The following is a 20309-nucleotide window of genomic DNA, read 5'->3' as shown; positions in this document are numbered from 1 at the left end:
TTACCATCTGAAATTGTTTTCTTGTTAATTTATTTTGTTCCTCCCCACTAGAATGCAAGCTCCATGAGGACAAAACCCAGATTCTTTTGTTCACCTTGGAACCCAACATAGTGCCTGACACACAGTGTCAAAGATCTTTAAATGAATGAATTGTATCAAAGCAGCTGTTCTCAGCCATTGCTCTCTATTAGAATCACTTGTGAGGGAGGGAGGGGATTTTTAAATTCCTGCATCCCAGCCAATTAAACCAGAGCCAATTAAACCAGAATCTCAGGGGGTGAACCTGAGTCTACCCAGGCATCAGTGTTTTATAAAGTTCCCCAAATGATTTCAATGTGTAGCCGAGAAAAGAACCACTGGTCTAGATTCTTAAATCCTCACTGATGGAGAGACTGTTTATTCCTCACTGGACCAGAGTTACACAGGATATAAATAAGGACAACTCTGTCTTGCTGGACCAGGCAGCCAGGCCCAAGGGCAACTGGACGGAGGAAGCTATTCAGCTCTCTGTGGGTGAGAACTACCCTCCTTGGTCCCGGGCTGTGGATCAAAGAGATGGGATCGGCCGCTTGCACAGATGGCGCTGGTTATTCTCTCAAACACGTCTGCACGGCTTGCCGCACTGGGAGCATTTTCCCCCTTGCTGTGATGCAGGATTCTGGAGCTTTGGAGACTTGCAGGGAACAATGATGATTTCAGTGGACAGAGATAGAAATGATGCAGGTCCCCAGACTCCCCTAGGCAAGGAGGAGGCTCACGTTGCTGGCCTGGGCGCTGAAGTGTAGCCAGGAATTGACACACCTGTGCTCCCACCTGGGCAATGCTTCCTGCACTGAGCGATCACCAGAACTCCCCAGAAAGTCTGGAGTCAGCCACCGTCCAACCCAAAGCAGCTCTTAAGGCTAAGATACCTAGTGGGAATTCCTGATTCCAAGCAAAAGAAGAAAATTCGCCCAGCACTGTGCCAGGTGCTTTTCACACATGGGTTCATTTCATTACAGTGGTTATGAGAGGGGAATAATGGTGTCCATTGCACAGGAGAAGAAACTGAGGCACAGAGATGGTAGGTGATTTGCCTAGAGTCCGATCAGAGTTAAAATCTCAGATTGGCTATGTGACCTTTGAGAAGTCATTTGACCCCCACACCCCCCAAAGCAGCATCCTTGTCTGTAAAACAGGGGAAATAGCACCTGCCTCACAGGGTTGTTTAATGGATGTGAAAGCGTTAGGAGTAAGCATGAAGTTGAGAAACTTCCAGAAGTGGCAATTATAGTGTTATTCTTATTGGCTCCCAAATCCTTTTGCTTCTCAGAGGAAAATCGCTTCTATTTCTATTATATGGTTTCAAGTTTAAAACAGCAACAACAACAACAACAACAACAAAACAAAAAACAGGGTCTTGCTCTATCACTCAAGCTGGAGTGCAGTGGTGCAATCATGGCTCACTGCAGCCTTGACCTCCCAGGCTCAAGTGATCCTCCCACCTCAGCCTCCCAAGTAGTTGGGACTACAGGTGTACGCCACCACACCCAGCTTATTTTTTATTTTTATTTTTTGTAGAGACAGGGTCTTGATATGTTGCCCAGGTTGGTCTTGAACTCCTGGGCTCAAGCAATCCTCCCGCCTCAGCCTCCCAAAGTGCTAGGATTACAGATGTGAGCCACTGCGCCCAGCTCTGATTTCAAGCTCTTTTACGTGCATTAGCCCATTTCATTTTTGCAGCAGCTGTATGTTGAAACCTTTGCCTACCTGCCCTCTTTGTTTGATGAAGACCCTGGGGTCTAGAGAGGTCAAGTCACACGCTCAGGTCCCACCGGAGTGGCACAGCTGAGTCAGGAACTCTGATGTCCCGACTCCCTGCCCAGGACCTTCACCACACAGCAGCAGCCACAGAGGGCTGTGGCTTACCTTGGCCTCAAGGAGAGGTTACACCCTGGGTTCTCTGGGAAGGAGGGAGGCGGGGAAGCCTGAGGTGGGAGGGGATGCTGAGAGGAGGGTGGAGCCGTGTCCTTGATGTGGTGGCTGGGCCTCCGTCAGGGCTGTCGCCACAGTCCCAGGGTTTGGCTCGGACAGTAACCACCATTTCCGCCAGTGTGGCAATGCCGGGTGGATCTAGGTCCGCCAGCCTTGCCAGGGAACCCAAGCCAGGCGGTCTGGGAAAGGGAGGATGCTCTGCCCAGCCTGGCCTGTGGGTCTTTGCTGCTGGGATGGGGTCATCTTCTGCCTTGTTTCACTTCCATCAGCTGGCCTAGCTCTTAGGTGGCCAGTGACTACACCCTCAGCCCAGCTGGCACCTGACAGAGGAGGAAATGGGCCTCAGTCCCAAGTCCTCCTGCAGGGGGAGGATAAAACCTATAATTAATTAAGAACCTACTGGGTGCTGGGCTTCATCCTCTGTGGTTTGAATGAATTAGTTCATTTCATTTTCAAAATAGCTCAGTGAGTCGGGTCTTCTTATCCTCATCTTACAGGTAAGAGCGGCAAAACACAAGGCCCACATCCTAGGTGGGTGGAGACAGGATTTTGCCGAAGCTCACAATCTTTCTAGGATACCACAGCTTTACAGGAGGCCATGGCTATCAGCAGCCAGCCAGCTCTGTCAGAGACTACTGCCACCCCTTGCACCATCCCACTGGGTAGAGCAGGGCCCACCTTCTCCACGCCAGGCAGCTGCAAAGGCCCCTGCACCATTTCTACCACTTGGGTCAATTCCCAAATGGGGCTGAGCCCCTTGCTGAGCTGGTAGGGATATAAGAATGGATAAGAAAAAAATAAAATCCTGCAGGAGCTGGATTTAAATTTAAAAAAAAATAGGCCGAGTGTGGTGGCTCACGCCTATAATTCCAGAGCTTTGAGAGGCCAAGGTAGGCAGATTTCTTTTATTTATTTATTTAGTTAGTTATGAGATGGAGCCTCACTATGTTGCCCTGCCTGGTCTCAAACTCCTGGGCTTAAGCGATCTGCCCGCCTCGGTCTCTCAAAGTGCTGGGATTACAGATGTGAGCCAAAGCACCAAGCCCAGCTCAGGTGGATCTCCTGAGCCCAGGAGTTCAAGACCAGCCTGGACAACATGGTGAAACCCTGACTCTACATTTTTTAAAAAAATTAAAAATTAAGTGTTAAAGGGAAGTACAAGTACTGTGCTGAGAAAGAAAGGGTTATTTTCATCTAGGGGTGTAAGAAGAGATAACAAAGAGGAGATGGTGTCTGAGTGGGGCTTGGAAAAATAGGAAAGTGGGTCTCTTTCCCGTAGCAGGAAACAATGTCTTGCCTTTGAGGTGGAGGTGGCAGTTAGGGGATGTTTTCTCTAGCAAAGACCCCAGCTCCTCCATAAGAGCAGGCAGCTTCTTCCAGGCAGAGTGTATTGACTAGAAATCTTTTCTGGAAAATGATAAGAAGGGGCCAGGAGCAGCTGCAGATGACTTAGGGAGTTGGGATTGACAGGCACCTCTTTAGGGCCTATAGAGATACTGTCACGTAATAGGGATTGTCTGTAGCCAGAAGAGTGGATAACAGGGAGCCTTTGGGAGGGGGACAAGGCCAGAGGCCTCAATGACAGGTAACTAACCTGCTCTGCAAAGGCTCAAACTTCAACTTGGAGAAGAAAGGGTCTGTCCACAGTGCTGGGGCAGCTACAAGCAGTAGGACCAGAGAGAAGCTGGGCAGAACTGGCAACATAATTTGCAGGGCCCAGTGCCAGAGGAAAATCATTCGAAAACTGTTTAGAATTTCGAGAGTGACAGCAGAGCATGAAACCAACCTTGGGAACCCTTGTAAGCGTGGGTCACAGGCACATGAAGCCAGCCCTGAAGTGTGGGCTAGGGAAAGCAAGCAGGGGATAAGGCCACAGGAAGGGCAGCCACAGGAGCCTTCTGACCTAATGGTCTGATCAAAATGAAGAGAACCCATAAACACAGGTGGGTAATCCTGAGACACAGCCAGGGCCATACTCAACCATTCCTAGTTGCACCACTGAGGCCTTTGTAGCTCTCCCAACGACCCAGTCCACCCCAGCCAAACAGCATTCTCCAAGAGTCCAGGTCTCGCCCTATTTGGAGGACAGAGGGCATTTAAATTTCATCTCTCTGTGTTGGAGGAGCTCTAAATGCTGGGAGAAGATGTCATGCCTGGAGACCATCTGGGGAAAAGGCCTCCGGAGCTGTTTCTTTAATTTACAGAACTGACAACTGAGGGTAGGGGCCTTTGGCAAGTACAAAGGGTGATGGCCCAGAAAAGAATCAAAGTATTAATAACGGGCTCGGCTGGCACTGGCCTCCTGTCCCCCGCCCTGGGGTTCATGTGGCAGGGAAGCCTGATGTCTCTGTTTCAACAGTGGGATCAAAACTGGCTTTCAGAGCAACATAAGCCAGGGGTAATTTTTAGCACAGACGTTAACTTTCTAGTTCCTTTTTCCTACCCCTCATTTTTCAGTTGCCTTTAAAGAGGCCGCAGAGAACTGAAAAACAAATCCAAGTTTAAAGAGACAAGTGCAAAAATGCAAACTGGGCAAGGGGACAGAGCCGCCAGCTGGACAAAATGTGCCTGGAAAACAGCATCCTCTGCTTGGCAGGTGCCAGGAATTTATGGTTGAGTTTTGCAGACGTTTCATCACATTACAAGCCAGCTCAGGAGACCCTCATAAAACTCTGCTTATATGAAAGAACAAACTAGCTGATAAAAGTCAGCTGTTGCCTATAAACGCACTGTGGGAATTGCAATTGAGTAGCGGATTTATTAGTCTGGGCTCTCTGTGCAAATTAAGAACTGCTCCACACGTTTCAATCAGAAGAGATGAGCCAGAGCAGAGAGGGTTGCTCCCCGCTCACATGATGGCCAGCAGGCCAGGCTGACCCCCACCCCCATCACTTACTCTACTAGAGACCAGAGGGAAGACTCTCACTGAAATTAAGACACAGAGGAGCTAGTCTCACATTCCCCTATCTCGCCTCCCACAAAAACCCACAAAAACAATCAGTCACTCTCTCCATCCACTGCATTCCCCACACATCCTTCACAATAGCACTTCTCACGAAGGGCTTGCAGATCTGCCTGGCCTACTAAATCATGGACTTCTTTGATTTACCTCTGTATTGCTAATGATGAGTTCTGTGCTGGGCACACTGGGAGGCCTCAGAATGAATGGATATGGATGCGACAGACTCTAAAGCCCCATATACATAAGTTATGACTATCCCACCCCAAACAGCATGGAGGGGCCAGGGGAGCAATGCCGAGGTACCCATTGGACTTGAGGACTGGCAACAAAAAGGGGAAAAGAGGTGCAGTGAGGGAGTTATGAAGGCGTTTCTTCCCCAGAGAAGTGCGGTCTTTGTGGCTAGTCTACCCAGCCATCAATCTCTGTGCTAACTGCTGCCTTTTCTCAGGATGAAGGCTCTTTCTTAAGGAATGACTCTGCAACTGAACTAAGGGTACTTATTAAGGATGCAGATATCTAGCCCCTCCCCGCACATACTAGACCAGAATCTCTGGGCTGGGGCCCTACAGTCTCGGAAAAATGACTTTCCTTTGCTCTACGTGGAAACCAAGAAGGAGCCTTCCAGGAAGGATGGGGAGGAGGACAGTGCCTGGAAGGGGTACCCCTGTCATTCCTTCAGAATCACTGGCTTTCTCCTACCAGGCCCTGGCATCAAGGGCAAAAGTGTAGGACTCTGGTAGACCGCGCCAGGATTTGCTCCAACCCGCTTGGCTATGGGGTCAGAAGGAAGGGTAACTGGCAAGGTTGCGGCTGTCCTGGAAGAGGCTTGGATACTTCATGTGCCACGGCCAAGTTGGATGGAGGTAGCTCTGCACTGCAGGATCCATGTCCTGTGCAGGGCTGGGTATCAGAAAACCTCACCCTTGTTACAGCTGAGTAGATGTTAGGCATGCTCTTGCCTTCTGTGGCAGAAAGGCAACAGTGATGTGGGGGAAAGCACCTTTCACCGGAACCAAGCAAGCCCTGGTGCAAATTCTGGCAACATTACTGACAAGCTGTGGGCATTTAGAAAGCTTACCAGGTCTCTGTCTCGGTCTCCTCATCTACCTAATGGAAGTAAGCATACTTGTTTCAATACTCGTTGAGGGTTTAGAAAGATATTAAAGAGCCTAGCACAGAGCTATACACTTAGTGAGTGACTAATAAAGCTTAAGTGAATTTCAATCCCTTAAATGCTCACAAATATACCCAAAGCCCTCACTATCTCCTCTCGCTTAAACCTTACAACCCTGTAAGGACATATCATCACTTCCACTATACAGATGAGGAAATAGACTTAGAGGAAATTACTTGCCCAAGATCACACAGCTGGCTAAAGGCTGAGCCTGAGACTTGAACCCAGGTCTAGGTTCCTTCCTTCCCCTCATCCCCAAACCTGCTCCCTGAAATGTGCACTCTTCCTCCCTTCTCATAGGGAAATGGAATTATAAATGATCCAGTGTTTGAGCAGGTTGGGAAGGTACCTGGCTTCTCGTCCCAATTAAAGTCTGGTGTAATACAGTCCCCATAAAGCCCAGGCTCTCCTTGGGCAAGCAGGAGACCTTCTCTTTAGGGCCCAGGCACCCCAGCCCCTTGAGACAACACTTACTCTGAGAGAAGAATCTGAAGGTCAGTTTCTAGATGTGGATGGGGAGGGACAGGATAGAGGGAAACCAAAATTCTTCATTTCATCCCAAGACTGTCTTACGCTGACAGAGAAAGGGGTTCTGACCCAGCTGAGGGAAAACAGAACAGAACTCACATTGGTGTCTTCATCCATAAGCCAGTGGCATACATAAAGGAGGAGCACCAGAAGTATTCCCAGTGTGGTGACTCTCCCTGAATTCGTTTATCAATTTAGTGATTCTAGTAAAAAATACTGACAATTTATTTTTTGTTGTTGGAAGGTGATGGGGTTAGCTAAATGGAAAATTCCAGGTGGTGGAGGGGAGGCCTAATGAACAAGAGTGGGAGTACAGGGGGGTTGCTACTATAAAAACCAATAGGTATTAAGACTTTGGAAACAAATGTCCACCCTAAGGAGCTATTTTAAGTAAATTATGGTTTACCCACACAACAGAAATCTATGCAACTGTTTAAAACAATGTAAGGAAGCTCTTTATATAGAATGAACTCCAAGATACGGTAAGAAAGAACAAGGTGCAAAAGTGGGTATATGGTATGTTAGCATTTATATAAAAATGAAGGGAGGTTTTTTTGTTGTAGTGATTATCTATCGCTGTGGAACAAATGGCCCCCACACTTAGTGATTTAAAACATTTATTATCCCAGTTTACATGGATCAGGAATCCGGGCACTGCTTAGCTGGCTGCCTTTGGGTCGGGTCTTCAAGAGGCTGTAGTCAAGCTGTCAGCAGGGGCTGTGGACCCATCAGAAGGTTCAACTGTGGGAGGGAGGATCTGTTTCCAAGTTCAGTCACATGGTTGTTGGCAGGCATTGGTCTCTCACATGAGCCTCTCCACATGGCTGCCTCACAGCATCGCAGCTGCCTTTCCCCAGGGTGGGTGATCCCAGAGAGAGAGAGAGAGAGCACCCAAGATGGAAGCTGCAGTCTTTTTTACCTATTTCAGAAGTGACATCCTACCACTTGGGTAGTATTTTATTCATCAGAAGTATATCTGTGGCCGGGCGCGGTGGCTCACGCCTGTAATCCCAGCACTTTGGGAGACCAAGGGGGGCAGATCACAAGGTCAAGAGATCGAGACCATCTTGGCCAACATGGTGAAACCCTGTCTCTACTAAAAATACAAAAATTAGCTGGGCGTGGTGGCACATGTCTGTAGTCCCAGCTACTCGGGAGGCTGAGGCAGGAGAATCACTTGAAGCCGGGAGGTGGAGATTGCAGTGAGCCAAGATCACGCCACTGCACTCCAGCCTGGTGACAGAGCGAGACTCTGTCTCAAAAAAAAAAAAAAAAAAAAAAAAAAGAAGTATATCTGTCAGTCCAGCCCATCTGGAAGGAGAGGGGACTACACAAGGGCAAGAATACCAGAGGTGGGAGCACTGGGGGCTGTCTTTGAGGATACCTACCCACCACACTCACACAGGCATAGTATTTTTGGAAAGATACACTAGAAACATTCAATATTGGTTGCCTTCAGGGAAGGGAATTGGGAAACTCCCACCTCAGCCTCGCAGATAGCTAGGACTACAGGCACACACCACCACACCTGGCTCTTTTTTTCATAAAGACAGGGTTGCCCGGCTAGTCTAAACTCCTGATCTCAAGCCATCCTCCCACCTTGGCCTCCCAAAGTGCTGGTACAGGCAAGAGCCATTGTGCCCAGCCTAAATATGCTCTTGCATACCTATTTTACAATATTGATATATCACTTAAAAAATAAATCAGGCTTGGTGTGGTAGCTCACGCCTGTAATCCCAGCACTTTGGGAGGCCGAGGCAGGCAGATCACTTGAGGTCAGGATTTGGAGACCAGCTTGGCCAACATGGCGAGACCTTGTCTCTATTAAAAATACAAAAATTAGGCAGGCATGGTGGTAAGCACCTGTAATCCCAGCTACTCTGGAGGCTGAGGCAGGAGAATCGCTTGAACTTGGGAGGCAGAGGTTGCAGTGAGCTGAGATTGTGCCTCTGCACTCCAGCCTGGGTGAGAGTGAGACTCTGTCTCAAAAAAATAAATTTTATTTTCAATTTAAAAAGAACAATGAAAAATATGGCATTTTAACGGACAAAAAGCTAAGAGGGAACAAAATAAAAACAACAATACTTAAATACTATATAGTTATTACTGAGCACCATAAACATGCTTGTTTCTACTTAGCCATTACTTGCTTCTATGAGGGAGGTTTAAAAACCTCTTTATTACACATGCATACACATAAGCGAGCATCTCCCACTTGTAGAGCAAAATACAAACGCTTGAGCTGGGACTCACAATCCTCTTCACAATTTGGTTCCAGTCCACCCTTACTGACCCACTTCCTGCCATCCTTCTCCAGTCCACCCTTACTGACCCACTTCCTGCCATCCTTCTATCCATCTGTGAACTTGTTATTTGTGATACTGAACTATTATTTGCCAGTTGTGGAGGGTAAAGGCAACAAGCACAATGCCTGGCACACAGCTAGCTTTCGTCAAGTGTTGGCTTCCATCCTGCCTCAAACATGGCCTTTGTTTAGATTATCCCCTGTGCATGGAATGCCCCGCACCCCTCTCCTAGCCCCAAGTAAAATTCCCTTCAAGGCCTACCTCAAATGTCACTGTCATCAAGAAGGAGTTCCACAGGCAATTAGTTATCATCTCTATTCTCCCACAGCACCTGTTTTTACCTTAACTATAACACTTTTATTATTGTATTACAACTTAAGTCTCTGCAATCCAAAGTCTGGTCCTTGGACCATTAGCTGAGACTTCGTTTGAAATGCAGAATCTGGGCCCCATCCCAGACCTACAGAATCAGAATCCAAATTTTAACAAGATATCAGTGACTTATTTGCACATTAATCTTTCCCTGGTGGAACTGTGAGCCTTTCTAGGGCTCTCTTTTATTTCTGTCCCCAGAGCCCAACATAAGACTTGACACTCAAATGCTTTTTAAGTTTTATTTGCAATACTTATATGATAGATGTTTTTTAATTCCTGGAAAAATAAATACACATTATTAATAATAGTTATCTGGTAGATGGATAATGGTACATTTCTATGTAACATTTTCATTTTTTGTAATCAGAATGTATTACCTTTACAGATAGGCAAACACAAAGATTTGGGAAAATGCATGTAAAATCTAAGAAAAAAGGTAAATTTTAGATATAATACATTCACAAAAAGAATATAACTGTGTTGAGCTATATTTACAGACATAAAAAGATGAACAAATTACATTAGGTTTTTAAAAAAAAAAAGACAACCTAACAGTATGTATCGATGATACCACGTTTGTTCTTTAAAAAAATTTGTGAATTGGTCAGGAGCAGTGGCTCATGCCTGTATTCCCAATCTTTTGGGAGGCTGAGGTGGGAGGATCCCTTGAGCTCAGGAGTGAGCTGGGCAATATAGTGAGACCCTATCTATATTAAAAGAAAAAATTTGTAAATAGACACTGAAAAGGTATCTATCAAAATATCTCTAATGAAGTTTGTTTTACAATTTTCTACATTTTACATTTTTTCTAGTTTTCCTATGATCTTTATAAAAGCTTATCACTTATAAGAAAAAAAGTTATTTTCATTTTTGAAAAATATCTATACCCTTTACTAAGTCCCTATACATTCAATGACCAAGATTCCCACAACACCCTGGGAAGCTGAAAGATCTGAAAGTAACACGGCCATTACATAGATGAAGGCAGCAGGCCTTGGAACTGTAACCCCGATGGACTGACTCTGGGCTGGCATTCTCCCACCCCTGCGGCTACTCCAGACTCAGAGGAATGTGGCAAGTCAGATGCCAGCTTTGGCCAAAAAAACTCCTGTCATTTTAGGAGTCTCACCATGCCCAGTTACTTCCTCTGAGATGGTAACAGCAATAGGGGAACACTTCAAAGACAAAGCATTCAGAATGATTCATGCTGCACCACCTCCCCCTGGTGGCAGGTTCTGGAAATTGGCTTGAGGATAACTATTGCAATCGGTCAAAATTTTTAAAATATATTTTCTGTCAAAATCACCCTTATTTCTTTAAATCATCAAAACCACTTTTTCTTTTGTCAAGGATTCAGGTATTGACAAAAGACACAAAACCAGGACCTGGTGTCAACCAGACAATGCTTTGGATGATGCCAAGAGCAGTGTGGCTCTTTGCCTCTTGTCCTTGCTTCCCCACCTCTTCAGGTCCACAATAGAGGAAAGACACTATGTTCTTCAGCACCGTCTTTCCTGTTGTCTCTCTAGCTCCATCCACTTCCCTGAGCCTCAGAAAAGGGCAAGGCATGGCTCACATACTCTCAGCCACGGCCTGGCATGCTGCAGCTCCAAAATCAGACATCTAGGCGCTAATCCTCCCCAAGACCCAGTCCTAAGGTTCAAGGCACTGATATTTCAAATATGTCAGACTGAAATACTGACGTTTCTTTAGAAACATCAGGGTTCAGAATGTCAGTCTTCAACTGTGGTGCCCGTGGTCTCCAGATACGCACAGCTTCCTTACTCTTCCAGGAAGAAGGAAACATTCAATAGGATATCTGAAATAGGAAGACAGAAAAAATGGCATTATCACCTCTCCCGAGAACATAAAACACACAGAGGCACAGCAAGGGCACCTTCCTAATGCTTCCAAAGAGGCGAGCCACAGGGAGAGAAAGGAGGAGAGGAGACACAAAGGAAGAACACAAACCAGTACCTTGTACAAGATCTTGGTGTTCGTCTTTTGAAATTCGGTCCCAGGCCTTGGGCAAAGCTTGTATGTTTGCCAAGTCTCCCCACTGGATAGACGAAAGAAGATACTTTCTCTTCAGGTACCTTTCTGGAAGTTAAGGACTGCTCAAAAGAAAATGCAGTATGCTGAAGTGAAAAAAAACACCCTGGTGAGAACCAGAGGGAGCTATAAAAGTGAAAGTGCAGATATCCTTACATCTTACCAGGTGGGCCTGATTCACCTATGCTACAAATATTTCCTGAGCAACTGTTTACTAACATGGCTTTGTGCTACAGGGAAAGAGGAATGAAACCATCCCTGAAATCTGGGATCTCAGCATGGTGAGGACAAAATCAGATCCTGAAAAGAAAGAACAAAAGGGACATGAGAGGTAAAGCTAGCGGAGGTTCAGAGGATAAATACATCCAATTCAGAGGAAGCAGGGACACCCCAGCTGGTAGGAAACATGAACAAAGGCACAGAGGTGGAGATGCATAGAATGAATTCAGGGAAAGCAAATCTTCCAGTCTGCTCAGCATGGACGCCACATGGAGAGCAGTCAGAAAGGCTGAAAGGTGGGCTGAGCCAGAACAGAAAGAACACCAAGTACCAACGCAGGGCTCTGAACTTTATCCCATTAGCAACAGGAGCTATTCCTATACAGTACAGTACAATTCTGATCCTAAGTATCAGGATCAGAACCAGACTTCCTGCAGATATAGAGGTCATTCATTGGAGTCAGCTTAGAAGGAAAGAAACTAGACAGAGAAAACTGTCAAGAGGCAATTAAGAGTCCAAGTGAGAGCTAAGAAGCCATGTAAGCAGCAGAGGGGATGGGGACGGAGAGGGAAAATCAAAGCACCAGGGAAACAGAAGGAAAGGACTTGACAAGTGACTGTGTAAACATTCTAGCACATAGCAAGTGCTTAGTAATGTCAGCCGCAGCTCTTGCTCCTTCTGCCCATGCTCCTGTTGCTGTCACTACTACTGCTACCAATGCATTTAAAAGGGAAAATAAGCCGGGCGCGGTGGCTCAAGCCTGTAATCTCAGCACTTTGGGAGGCCTGAGGTCAGGAGTTTCAGATCAGCCTAGCCAACATGGTGAAACCGCCTCTCTACTAAAAGTACAAAAATTAGCCAGGCGTGGTGGCAGGTGTCTGTAATCTCAGCTACTTGGGAGGCTGAGGCAGGAGAATTGCTTGAACTCGGGAGGTGGAGGTTGCAGTGAGCCAAGATCGTGCCATTGCACCCCAGTCTGGGCAACAAGAGCAAAACTCTGTCTCAAAAAATAAATAAATAAAAGAGAAAACAGGGTGGGTTCTACGACTCAAGGAAAAGGGGGCTGAATTTGAGGGCTACATTGAGGAGTTCAATTTTAAACTTGAGTTTGCAGTTCTAAGAACAATCCAGTTGGAGGCATCTGCAGGAAACCAAAAGTCAAGACCAGAGACAAGAAAAGTTGGGGTTTGGGAATTATTCACATGAAGGCAGAAACCTAAGCTAGAGGCTAAAATCAGGTGTCAGACAAGAATTGAGAGAAGACCAGGCATGGTGGCTCACACCGGTACTCTTAGCACTTTGGGAAGCCAAGGAGATAGGATCATCGAGGCCAGGAGTTCAAGACCAGCCTGGTCAACACAGCAAGACCCCATCTCCTAGGCAAAAAAAAAAATTTTTTGAGAAAAATGTTAGAGCTTCAACTAACTGGTCTTTCTGCTTTTACCCTTGCCCCCACTACCCCAAATCTTACCCTAGAACGAAGCCAGAATGATACTGTTAAAAACATAGGTCTTATCCTGTTACTCCTTAATCAAAAGTTTCTAAGAGGTTTTTCTGTCACTCGAATGCTTTTTTTTGGGGGCGGTGGGTGGGGGGTGGTTTGAGACAGGGTCTTGCTCTGTCACCTAGGCTGGTGATCACACCCAGGCTGGCAATCAAGGCTCACTGCAGCCTTGACCTCCCACGCTCAAGCAACCCTCCCACCTCAGCCTCCTGAGTAGCTGGGACTATAGCTGCACACCATCATGCCTGGCCCAAAATTCTTTTTTTTTTTTTTTTTTGGAGACAGAGTTTCACTTTATCACCCAGGCTGGAGTGCAGTGGCACGATCTCAGCTCACTGCAGCCTCGACCTCCCCCAGTTCAAGCAATCCTCCAGCTTCACCCTCCCGAGTAGCTGGGATTACAGACTTCGGCACATACCACCATGCCTGGCTAATTTTTGTATTTTTTGTAGAGACGGCGTTTCACCATGTTGCCCAGGCTGGTCTCAAACTCTCGGGCTCAAGCAGTCCTCGCACCTCAGCCTCCCAAAGGGCTGGGATTACAGGTGTGAGCCACCACGCCCAGACCCCAAATTCTTTCAAAGACCTTCAAGGCCCTAGAAAGTCGAGCCCCCTGTCTTTCTACCCTCACCTGCTGTTAGGCTCCTCCTCATGCTCCAGTCTAGCCTCCTTACTATTTCCTGAATAGACCAGGAATGTTCTTACCACAAGGCCTTTGCATTTGATGTTTCCTCTGCCTAGTAACTTTCTCTCCCCAAATAGCCACATAGCTCTTTCCCTTACTCTCTTCAGATCTCTGCTCAAATATCACTTTCTCATGAAGCCTGCTCTGACCACCCTATTTTAAATCACAACCCCACCCTCACTCCTCACTTTCCCTGCTTTATTTTTCTCCAAAACACTTATTGCCATCCAGCATTCTACTTTCCTTTTTCAATGCCTGTCTCTTTGCACCAAGAACACTGCCTGACAGGTAGTAGCTACTCGATAAATTATTAGAGGAAGGATTATACAAAGGAATGCAGGAAGAATCCAAGTTCAGGAACCAAAGAGAACTGACTCAAACTACATAGTTTTCCAATCTTGTGAAAACTGAAATTTGAAAGACTTAGAACAGCTCTGGCTGTGACCTGAAATGTGTGCAAAGGATACGACTTTCGATAATGTCTCTCAATATCCTGCAACCATTCCAACATGTCAGCCACAGAGGGGCTCACTGCTGAAGGCTGCAGGACAGCATCAATGCCAACTGTGTCTGCGTGTTGCTCATAGATCTGAAACACTCGCTCCACATGGCTGCTGACCATGTCTCGCACCTTGAGGAGGATGGCTCTGCAAGAAAGAGTCTGACATTAGGCAATATCATGAGACATGTATAAAGGAAGGTTTCTCAATTTTGGCACTACTGATATTTTGGACTACATGATTCTCTGTTGTGAAGGGCTGCCCTGTACATTGTAGGACGTGTAGGAGCATGCCTGGCCCCTACCCACTAAATGACAGGTGTAAACTATACCTATACCCTCCATAAGCCATAACAACCAATAATGCCTCTAGATGATGCCAAATGTCCCCTCATAGAAAAACCATCTCCAATTGAGACCACTGGTCTAAGGAGATTAGTGACAGTGTCTTGGAGGTACGGGTGGCTCAAGAATCAAGAAAGGGGCTGGGTGCAGAGGCTTGTTGCCTGTAATCCCAGCTTTGGGAGGCTGAGGGAGGTGGATCACCTGAGGTCAGGCGTTTGAGACCAGCCAATGTCCCAAAACCCCGTCTCTACTAAATATACAAAAATTAGCCAGGTGTGGTGGTGCACACCTGTAGACCCAGCTACTCGGGAGGCACGAGAATCACTTGAACCCAGAGGCAGAGGTTGCAGTAAGCCAAGTTCGCGTCACTGCACTTCAGCCTGGGTGACAGAGTTAGACTCCGTCTCAAAAGTGTGTGTGTGTGTGTGTGTGTGTGTGTGTGTGTGTGTGTATATACATATATATATATATATACATATATATAGTTTTTGTTTTTATTTTATTTTTTTATTGAGATGGAGTTTCGTTCTTGTCGCCCAGGCTGGAGTGCAATGGTGCGATCTTGGCTCACCACAACCTCTGCCTCCCGGGTTCAAGTGATTCTCCTGCCTCAGCCTCCTGAGTAGCTGGGATTACAGGCATGCGCCACCACACCCGGCTAATTTTGTATTTTTTTTTCAGTAGAGGCCGGGTTTCTCCATGTTGGTCAGGCTGGTCTCGAACTCCCGACCTCAGGTGATCCACCTACCTCGGCCTCCCAAAGTGTTAGGATTACAGGCGTGAGCCACCGTGCCCAGCTAATGTAATTTTTTTTTAATTAAAACATTTAAAAAAAAAAAAAACAGGTGCAGTGGCATGCCTGTAATCCCAGTAGTTTGGGAGGGCAAGGCCAGAGGACAGCTTGAAGCCAGGAATTTGAGACCAGCCTGGGCAATATGGCAAGACTATCTCCACAAAAAATTTTAAAAATTAGCTAGGTATGGTGGCATGCTCTTGGAAGCCCAGCTACTCAGGAGGCTGGCAGGAGGAGTTAGAGGCTACAGTAAGCTATGATCATACCGCTGCACTTCAGCCTGGGCAACAGGGTGAGACTGTCTCTAAAAATAAAATAAAAATAAATAAAAGACAAAATATTAAGTAAAGCACTCATAGGTACTCACAGCACTCCTGGGTTCAAATGATCCTCTTGTCCTTAGCCTCTCAAAGTGCTGGGATTACAGGAGTGAGGCACCGTACCTGGCCTCATCTTTTTTTTGTTTTGCTTTCCTTTTCGTGGAGAATGGGATCTCACTATGTTGCCCAGGCTGGTCTCAAACTTCTAGGCTCAAGCGATCCTCCTGCCTCAGCCTCCCTAAGTGCTGGGATTACAGGCTGAGCTGCCATACCCAGCTGATCTCATCTCTTACCAGGCCTCTGCTCCTGTCATACTTTTCTCTCTTTTTTTGAGACAGCGTCTTGCAATGTCACCCAGGCTGGAGTGCAGTGGGACAGTCTTGGCTCACTGCAACCTCTGCCTCCCGGGTCCAAGAGATTCTCCTGCCTCAGCCTCCCCTTTAGCTGGGACTACAGGTGTGCGCCACGACAGCCAGTTAACTTTTTTTATTTTTAGTAGGGATGGTGTTTCACCATGTTGGCCAGGCTGGTCTCGAACTCCTGACCTCAAGTGATCTGCCTCCCAAAGTGCTGGGATTACAGCCATGAGCCACTGTGCCGGGCCAGTCATACTATTCTCTATGCACACTACTCATACCCACGTCTTGACTCTGTTTACATCTTTTCAACCATTAGGTTTTTAATATCACTTCCTCCCCAGAAACTTCCCCACTCCACACAAGCCGTACTTATCAATATCTTAGGACATCCCACAGTTTAATTCACTGATTGTTTATTTCTTCTACTCAACTAAGAACAGGAACTAAATCTGGTTCATTTTTATATTCTTGGCACCTTGTGCTTGGCATCCCACAAGGGGCCTAATGAACGTATTTTGTACAAATAAATAAAAGGAAAGTCCTCATCTGTGACAGTTTCCTATTAGTCTATGACACACTCTATATACTGGAACTTTCTTTTGTTCCAGTTCAAGGAAAGGCCACACATGCCCTGTCTCCCCTCTGTCCTCAATAACCTGTAACTCTCAGCCTGGGCAACATAGTGAGACCCTATCTCTACAAAAAATTTTAAAATTAGCTGGGCATGGAAGTGCACGCTTGTTGTCCCAGGTACTTGGGGGGCTGAGGTGGGAGGATCGCTTGAACCAGGGAAGTCGAGGCTACAATGAGCTGTGATTGTGCCACTGCACTCCAGCCTGGGTGACAGAGCAAGACCCTGTCTCAAAAAAAAAAAAAAAAAAAAAAAAATCTGTAACGCAGACACTGGGTCTGACAACAAGCATATCAGAACTTGGAGACGTGCTACTCCTGGGCACAGAGACACCAATCTACAGCAGAACAAAGTGGTGATTAAGAGCTCTAGCCTTTGTGTCAGGCACACTTGAGTTAGAATCCCAGCTCTACCCTTTTCTAGCTGCGTCACCATGGGCAATCTGCTTAAGCCTCAGTTTCCTACCTGCATGGAATTAAGTGCAGTTAAGTCACAGATATGTTGAAGAGACTTTATAACGTAATATACATAAAGCCCTTAGCTCTAGCACCTACTAAGTTTACACAGCTCCTCATTGCCTTTTACCAAAGAAAACTATAGGGCAGAGCTAATAGGCTTTCTCCGCTCCTTTTCTCTTCTTCTTTTGTGACTTCTACTAAGCCCACCACTGCCATGCCTAGTCTCTGACAAGGAAAATGCCAGAAAATGGCTTTCTGACCAAGGTCCCACTGCCCCAGATGGTAAGTAAGGAAGGTTGAGATACCTCCACATGCCACGCTTTCAAGGAGAAAAACACCTTCTGGACTGACACTAGCTACATATAAAACACCTCGTTTTAAAATCCTTCCACCAAGAAAGAGCACTACGGAGCTGCTTACAGCCTTTCCCCTAGCTTGTCCAGGGCGATGTCACCAGCCGCCAGCTGCTTACGCCTCAGCCGCTCTTTTAAGTCTGGGAAGGCCCGAAGCGCCGGCACATCCTCAAACCGCAGGTTCTGTGCAGCCTGCAGCTGCTCCGCCAGGTTGCTGAGGGAGGACAGGAGGGGCTGGCAGTCCCGCAGGGCACTCTGCCACAGGCCCTGCTGCTCCTCCACCACGGGGAAGCACTTCTTCAGCGCCTCCTGCACGGCAAGCAGAGGCCGGTCTTGAGTCATCTTCTGCTGAAAAAGATAAAAACAGAAAATAACCACGTTGGGGTGCCAAGTCAGTCGGGGAGGCACTGGGTCGAGGGTGGGCGTCATCTCTGTCATCGTGTTCAGACAGGAGTTGTCTCACCTCCAGAAGCAGGGTTTTTGTTTGTTTGTTTGTTTTTCGAGACGGAGTCTCACTGTCGCCCAGGCTGGAGTGCAGTGGCGCTATCTCGGCTCACTGCAACCTCCGCATCCCGGGTTCAAGCAATTCTCCTGCCTCAGCCTCCCGAGTAGCTGGGAATACAGGTGCCCGCCAACACCCCTGGCTAATTTTTGTATTTTTAGTAGACGGGGTTCCTGACCTCAGGTGATCCGCCCGCCTCGGTCTTCCAAAGTGCTGGGATTACAGGCGTGAGCCACCGCGCCCGGCCTGCCTCAGCTTTCTGAAGGAGACCCTGGTTTCCCCTCGGGAAGGGTAACCTGGATAGGGCAGTCTCCTGCTTCAGAGGATTCCTGGCGTCCAAGCGCCGTCTCTTCTCTGACATACAGTCCTGTCTCCCCTGCCCGAGGCTGCCGGTCGCGTTCCTGAAAAAGCGGAAAAACTTAAAAGTCCAGACAGCCAAAGCGTGAGAACCCTCCAGGGACTGCACCACGCGCCCACAGTCTCTCTGCGCATGCTCACACGCGACCGCCCCCACAAAGCTACTTCGCGGGCCTGCCTGGCTACTGAGTCGCGAAAATATAGCGTAGTGCCGCAATGACTTCTGGGTACTGTAGTCCAACATGTGGATTGGCCACTCGGCTTGAAGCTTCCTTGGGATTGGATGTTGGGACCGTCCAAACACGGCGACTTCTCATTTGTCAGCCTGCGGCAGTTTAAATTGGGTGGCGGTGATGGCATGTCCTGTTAGCTGTGGAGTCTTTTCCTCCACAGCTAACGCTGTGTTGCGCCTCCGGTTGTGCCTTAATGACACTTTTGACATTGTGTATCACAACCAACTGGCAAAAACTAGTAAATCACGGGCTCCTGACGTGGCATCTCTGGCTAAGATGCAGGTGGACGTCCTAGGTGCCCAGGGAGTTCGGGCTCACTGGGGAGTAGGGTGAAGGAAACCCTGAAACCGAGAGGCTGGAAGCCCGACTTGCGCAGCATAAAAACACCTGCAGGGGGAAAGCCTACATGAGGTACGTGTTGTCATCCCGTCTCATCTTGGCCATCTGACTGATGGAGATCCTCAGGCACCCAGCAGACTGGAGTGTCACCCCCACTACCCACTGCCCAGGGCTGACCTCGGGCGGAAGAGCGACATTCAAATATTTGTTGCATATGGAGCAACAGACCAGGGTGGAAGAGAGAGAAAGGAAGGTCCAGGCTTGCCAGGGCTTCTATGCTTGGACTGCTCTGTCCCCAAGCTCGCTGGTGCCCATCAGGAGCCTGCTTGGCACCTTTGCTTATTTCTTCGATTGTTCCTCAACTCAGAGGGGGAGAGGCAAGATTATCACTCCCATAGCCTATAACATGCACTCTTAAACACAACCCCTCTGACATGGCTTCAGACCGCATCCACAGGTGAAAAGCACCAAATCCAAACAATCAGGCCACAAACCCGTCAAGAGCTCGCCGGTCTGGCCGTCCAGTCGCCGCCCGCCTTGAGACTCAGCCTGAGCTACAGCTTCGAAACTAGCCTCTAGCCTTCTGGGTCTCAGCACAACTCTTGAGCAATCCAACCCTGTGGCCGTGGGCAGATACCAAGATGCACAGTTAGCACCTCCGACAGGACCGCGGCTCGGCGGGGCTCGCCGTCTACACGCCCATTCCCAGGCCCACGGCCACGACACCCAGAGCTGCCTCCTGCCCTGGGCTCCCTGGAGCCTGGTAGCCGCGGCTCATGCTGCAGTCACCGTGTGGCCAGCTGCCAAGCGCCACTACTTGCACCTGAAGTCGCAGCCCCGCGCTGCGCACCCAGTCGAGGCGCCAACACGCGAACTGGGCGGGAGTGGCCGGCCCGCGGGGGAGCGAGGAACGACAGGGTTCCCCCCACTCGCTGCCCAGACTGGCCGCGGGATAGCGCGCCCACCCCAAAGCCTGCACCCCTGCCCTGCTCCTCTATCATTCCGTCCCCCTTGCTCCGTCAAACCCTGCCGGGGCTGCTCTGTCTCTGCCGACCCGCCACTTGCCCGAAGTTCGGCCTGGGGAGCTTGGGGCCCTGAGGAGCACCGACGTAGGCAGCCAGCCAGTCAATCAGTCAGAGGGTCACGGCGGCCCCTCGGCTACTCAGTGGCAGCCAGGCCAGAAAGAAGCAGCCGCCGACCCTGGAGCAGAATCCTACAGCCGACCTGACCTAGTAGGCCCCCAGCCCTCCAGAGCTTGTGGTATTGCAGAGCCGCCGCAAGGCCTGCCGGGAGTAGTAGTTTGTATAGTTTGCAGCCGGCCAGGGCGGAGCCCGGTGGGTT

At 48.2% G+C, this 20309-nt stretch overlaps 1 protein-coding gene across 15 annotated transcripts; it reads right to left on the bottom strand.

The window, feature by feature from the left end:
* Positions 1–9544: 9544 nt before the first annotated feature.
* Positions 9545–20244, bottom strand: AIRIM (AFG2 interacting ribosome maturation factor). 15 transcript variants are annotated; one of them, XM_063601461.1, is made up of 6 exons: positions 20034–20244; positions 18218–18440; positions 17605–17885; positions 14247–14426; positions 11297–11415; positions 9545–11138 (listed from the first exon to the last, which is right to left on the bottom strand). In XM_063601461.1, exons 2-6 carry the CDS (start codon positions 18398–18400, stop codon positions 11101–11103), a joined length of 801 nt encoding a protein of 266 aa, XP_063457531.1. In that variant the 5' UTR covers positions 18401–18440; positions 20034–20244; the 3' UTR covers positions 9545–11100. The 15 variants fall into 15 exon arrangements, with proteins under 15 accessions (XP_063457531.1, XP_063457534.1, XP_034817339.1 ...); XM_063601464.1 differs by having other exon boundaries at positions 17605–17882; XM_034961448.3 differs by lacking the exon at positions 20034–20244 and adding an exon at positions 19463–19584 and having other exon boundaries at positions 11297–11419.
* Between the last annotated feature and the right edge of the window lie 65 nt (positions 20245–20309).

This window comes from Pan paniscus, chromosome 1 (genome assembly GCF_029289425.2).
Source record: "Pan paniscus chromosome 1, NHGRI_mPanPan1-v2.0_pri, whole genome shotgun sequence".
In the NCBI taxonomy this organism is placed as follows: domain Eukaryota; kingdom Metazoa; phylum Chordata; class Mammalia; order Primates; family Hominidae; genus Pan; species Pan paniscus.
Note: the sequence above shows the minus strand (reverse complement) of the source record. Positions and strands in the feature narration are given on the sequence as shown.

Coding starts and splice junctions, on each gene's coding strand:
- AIRIM (XM_034961439.3), bottom strand. CDS start 18,640: ATGTTGGACTACAGTACCCAGAAGTCATTGCGGCACTACGCTATATTT. Junction 17,886..18,217: donor AGGCGGGCGGATCACCTGAG/GTCAGGAACCCC, acceptor TATCTTTTTCAG/CAGAAGATGACTCAAGACCG. Junction 11,420..14,246: donor GAGAGACATTATCGAAAGTC/GTATCCTTTGCA, acceptor CTTAACTTCCAG/AAAGGTACCTGAAGAGAAAG.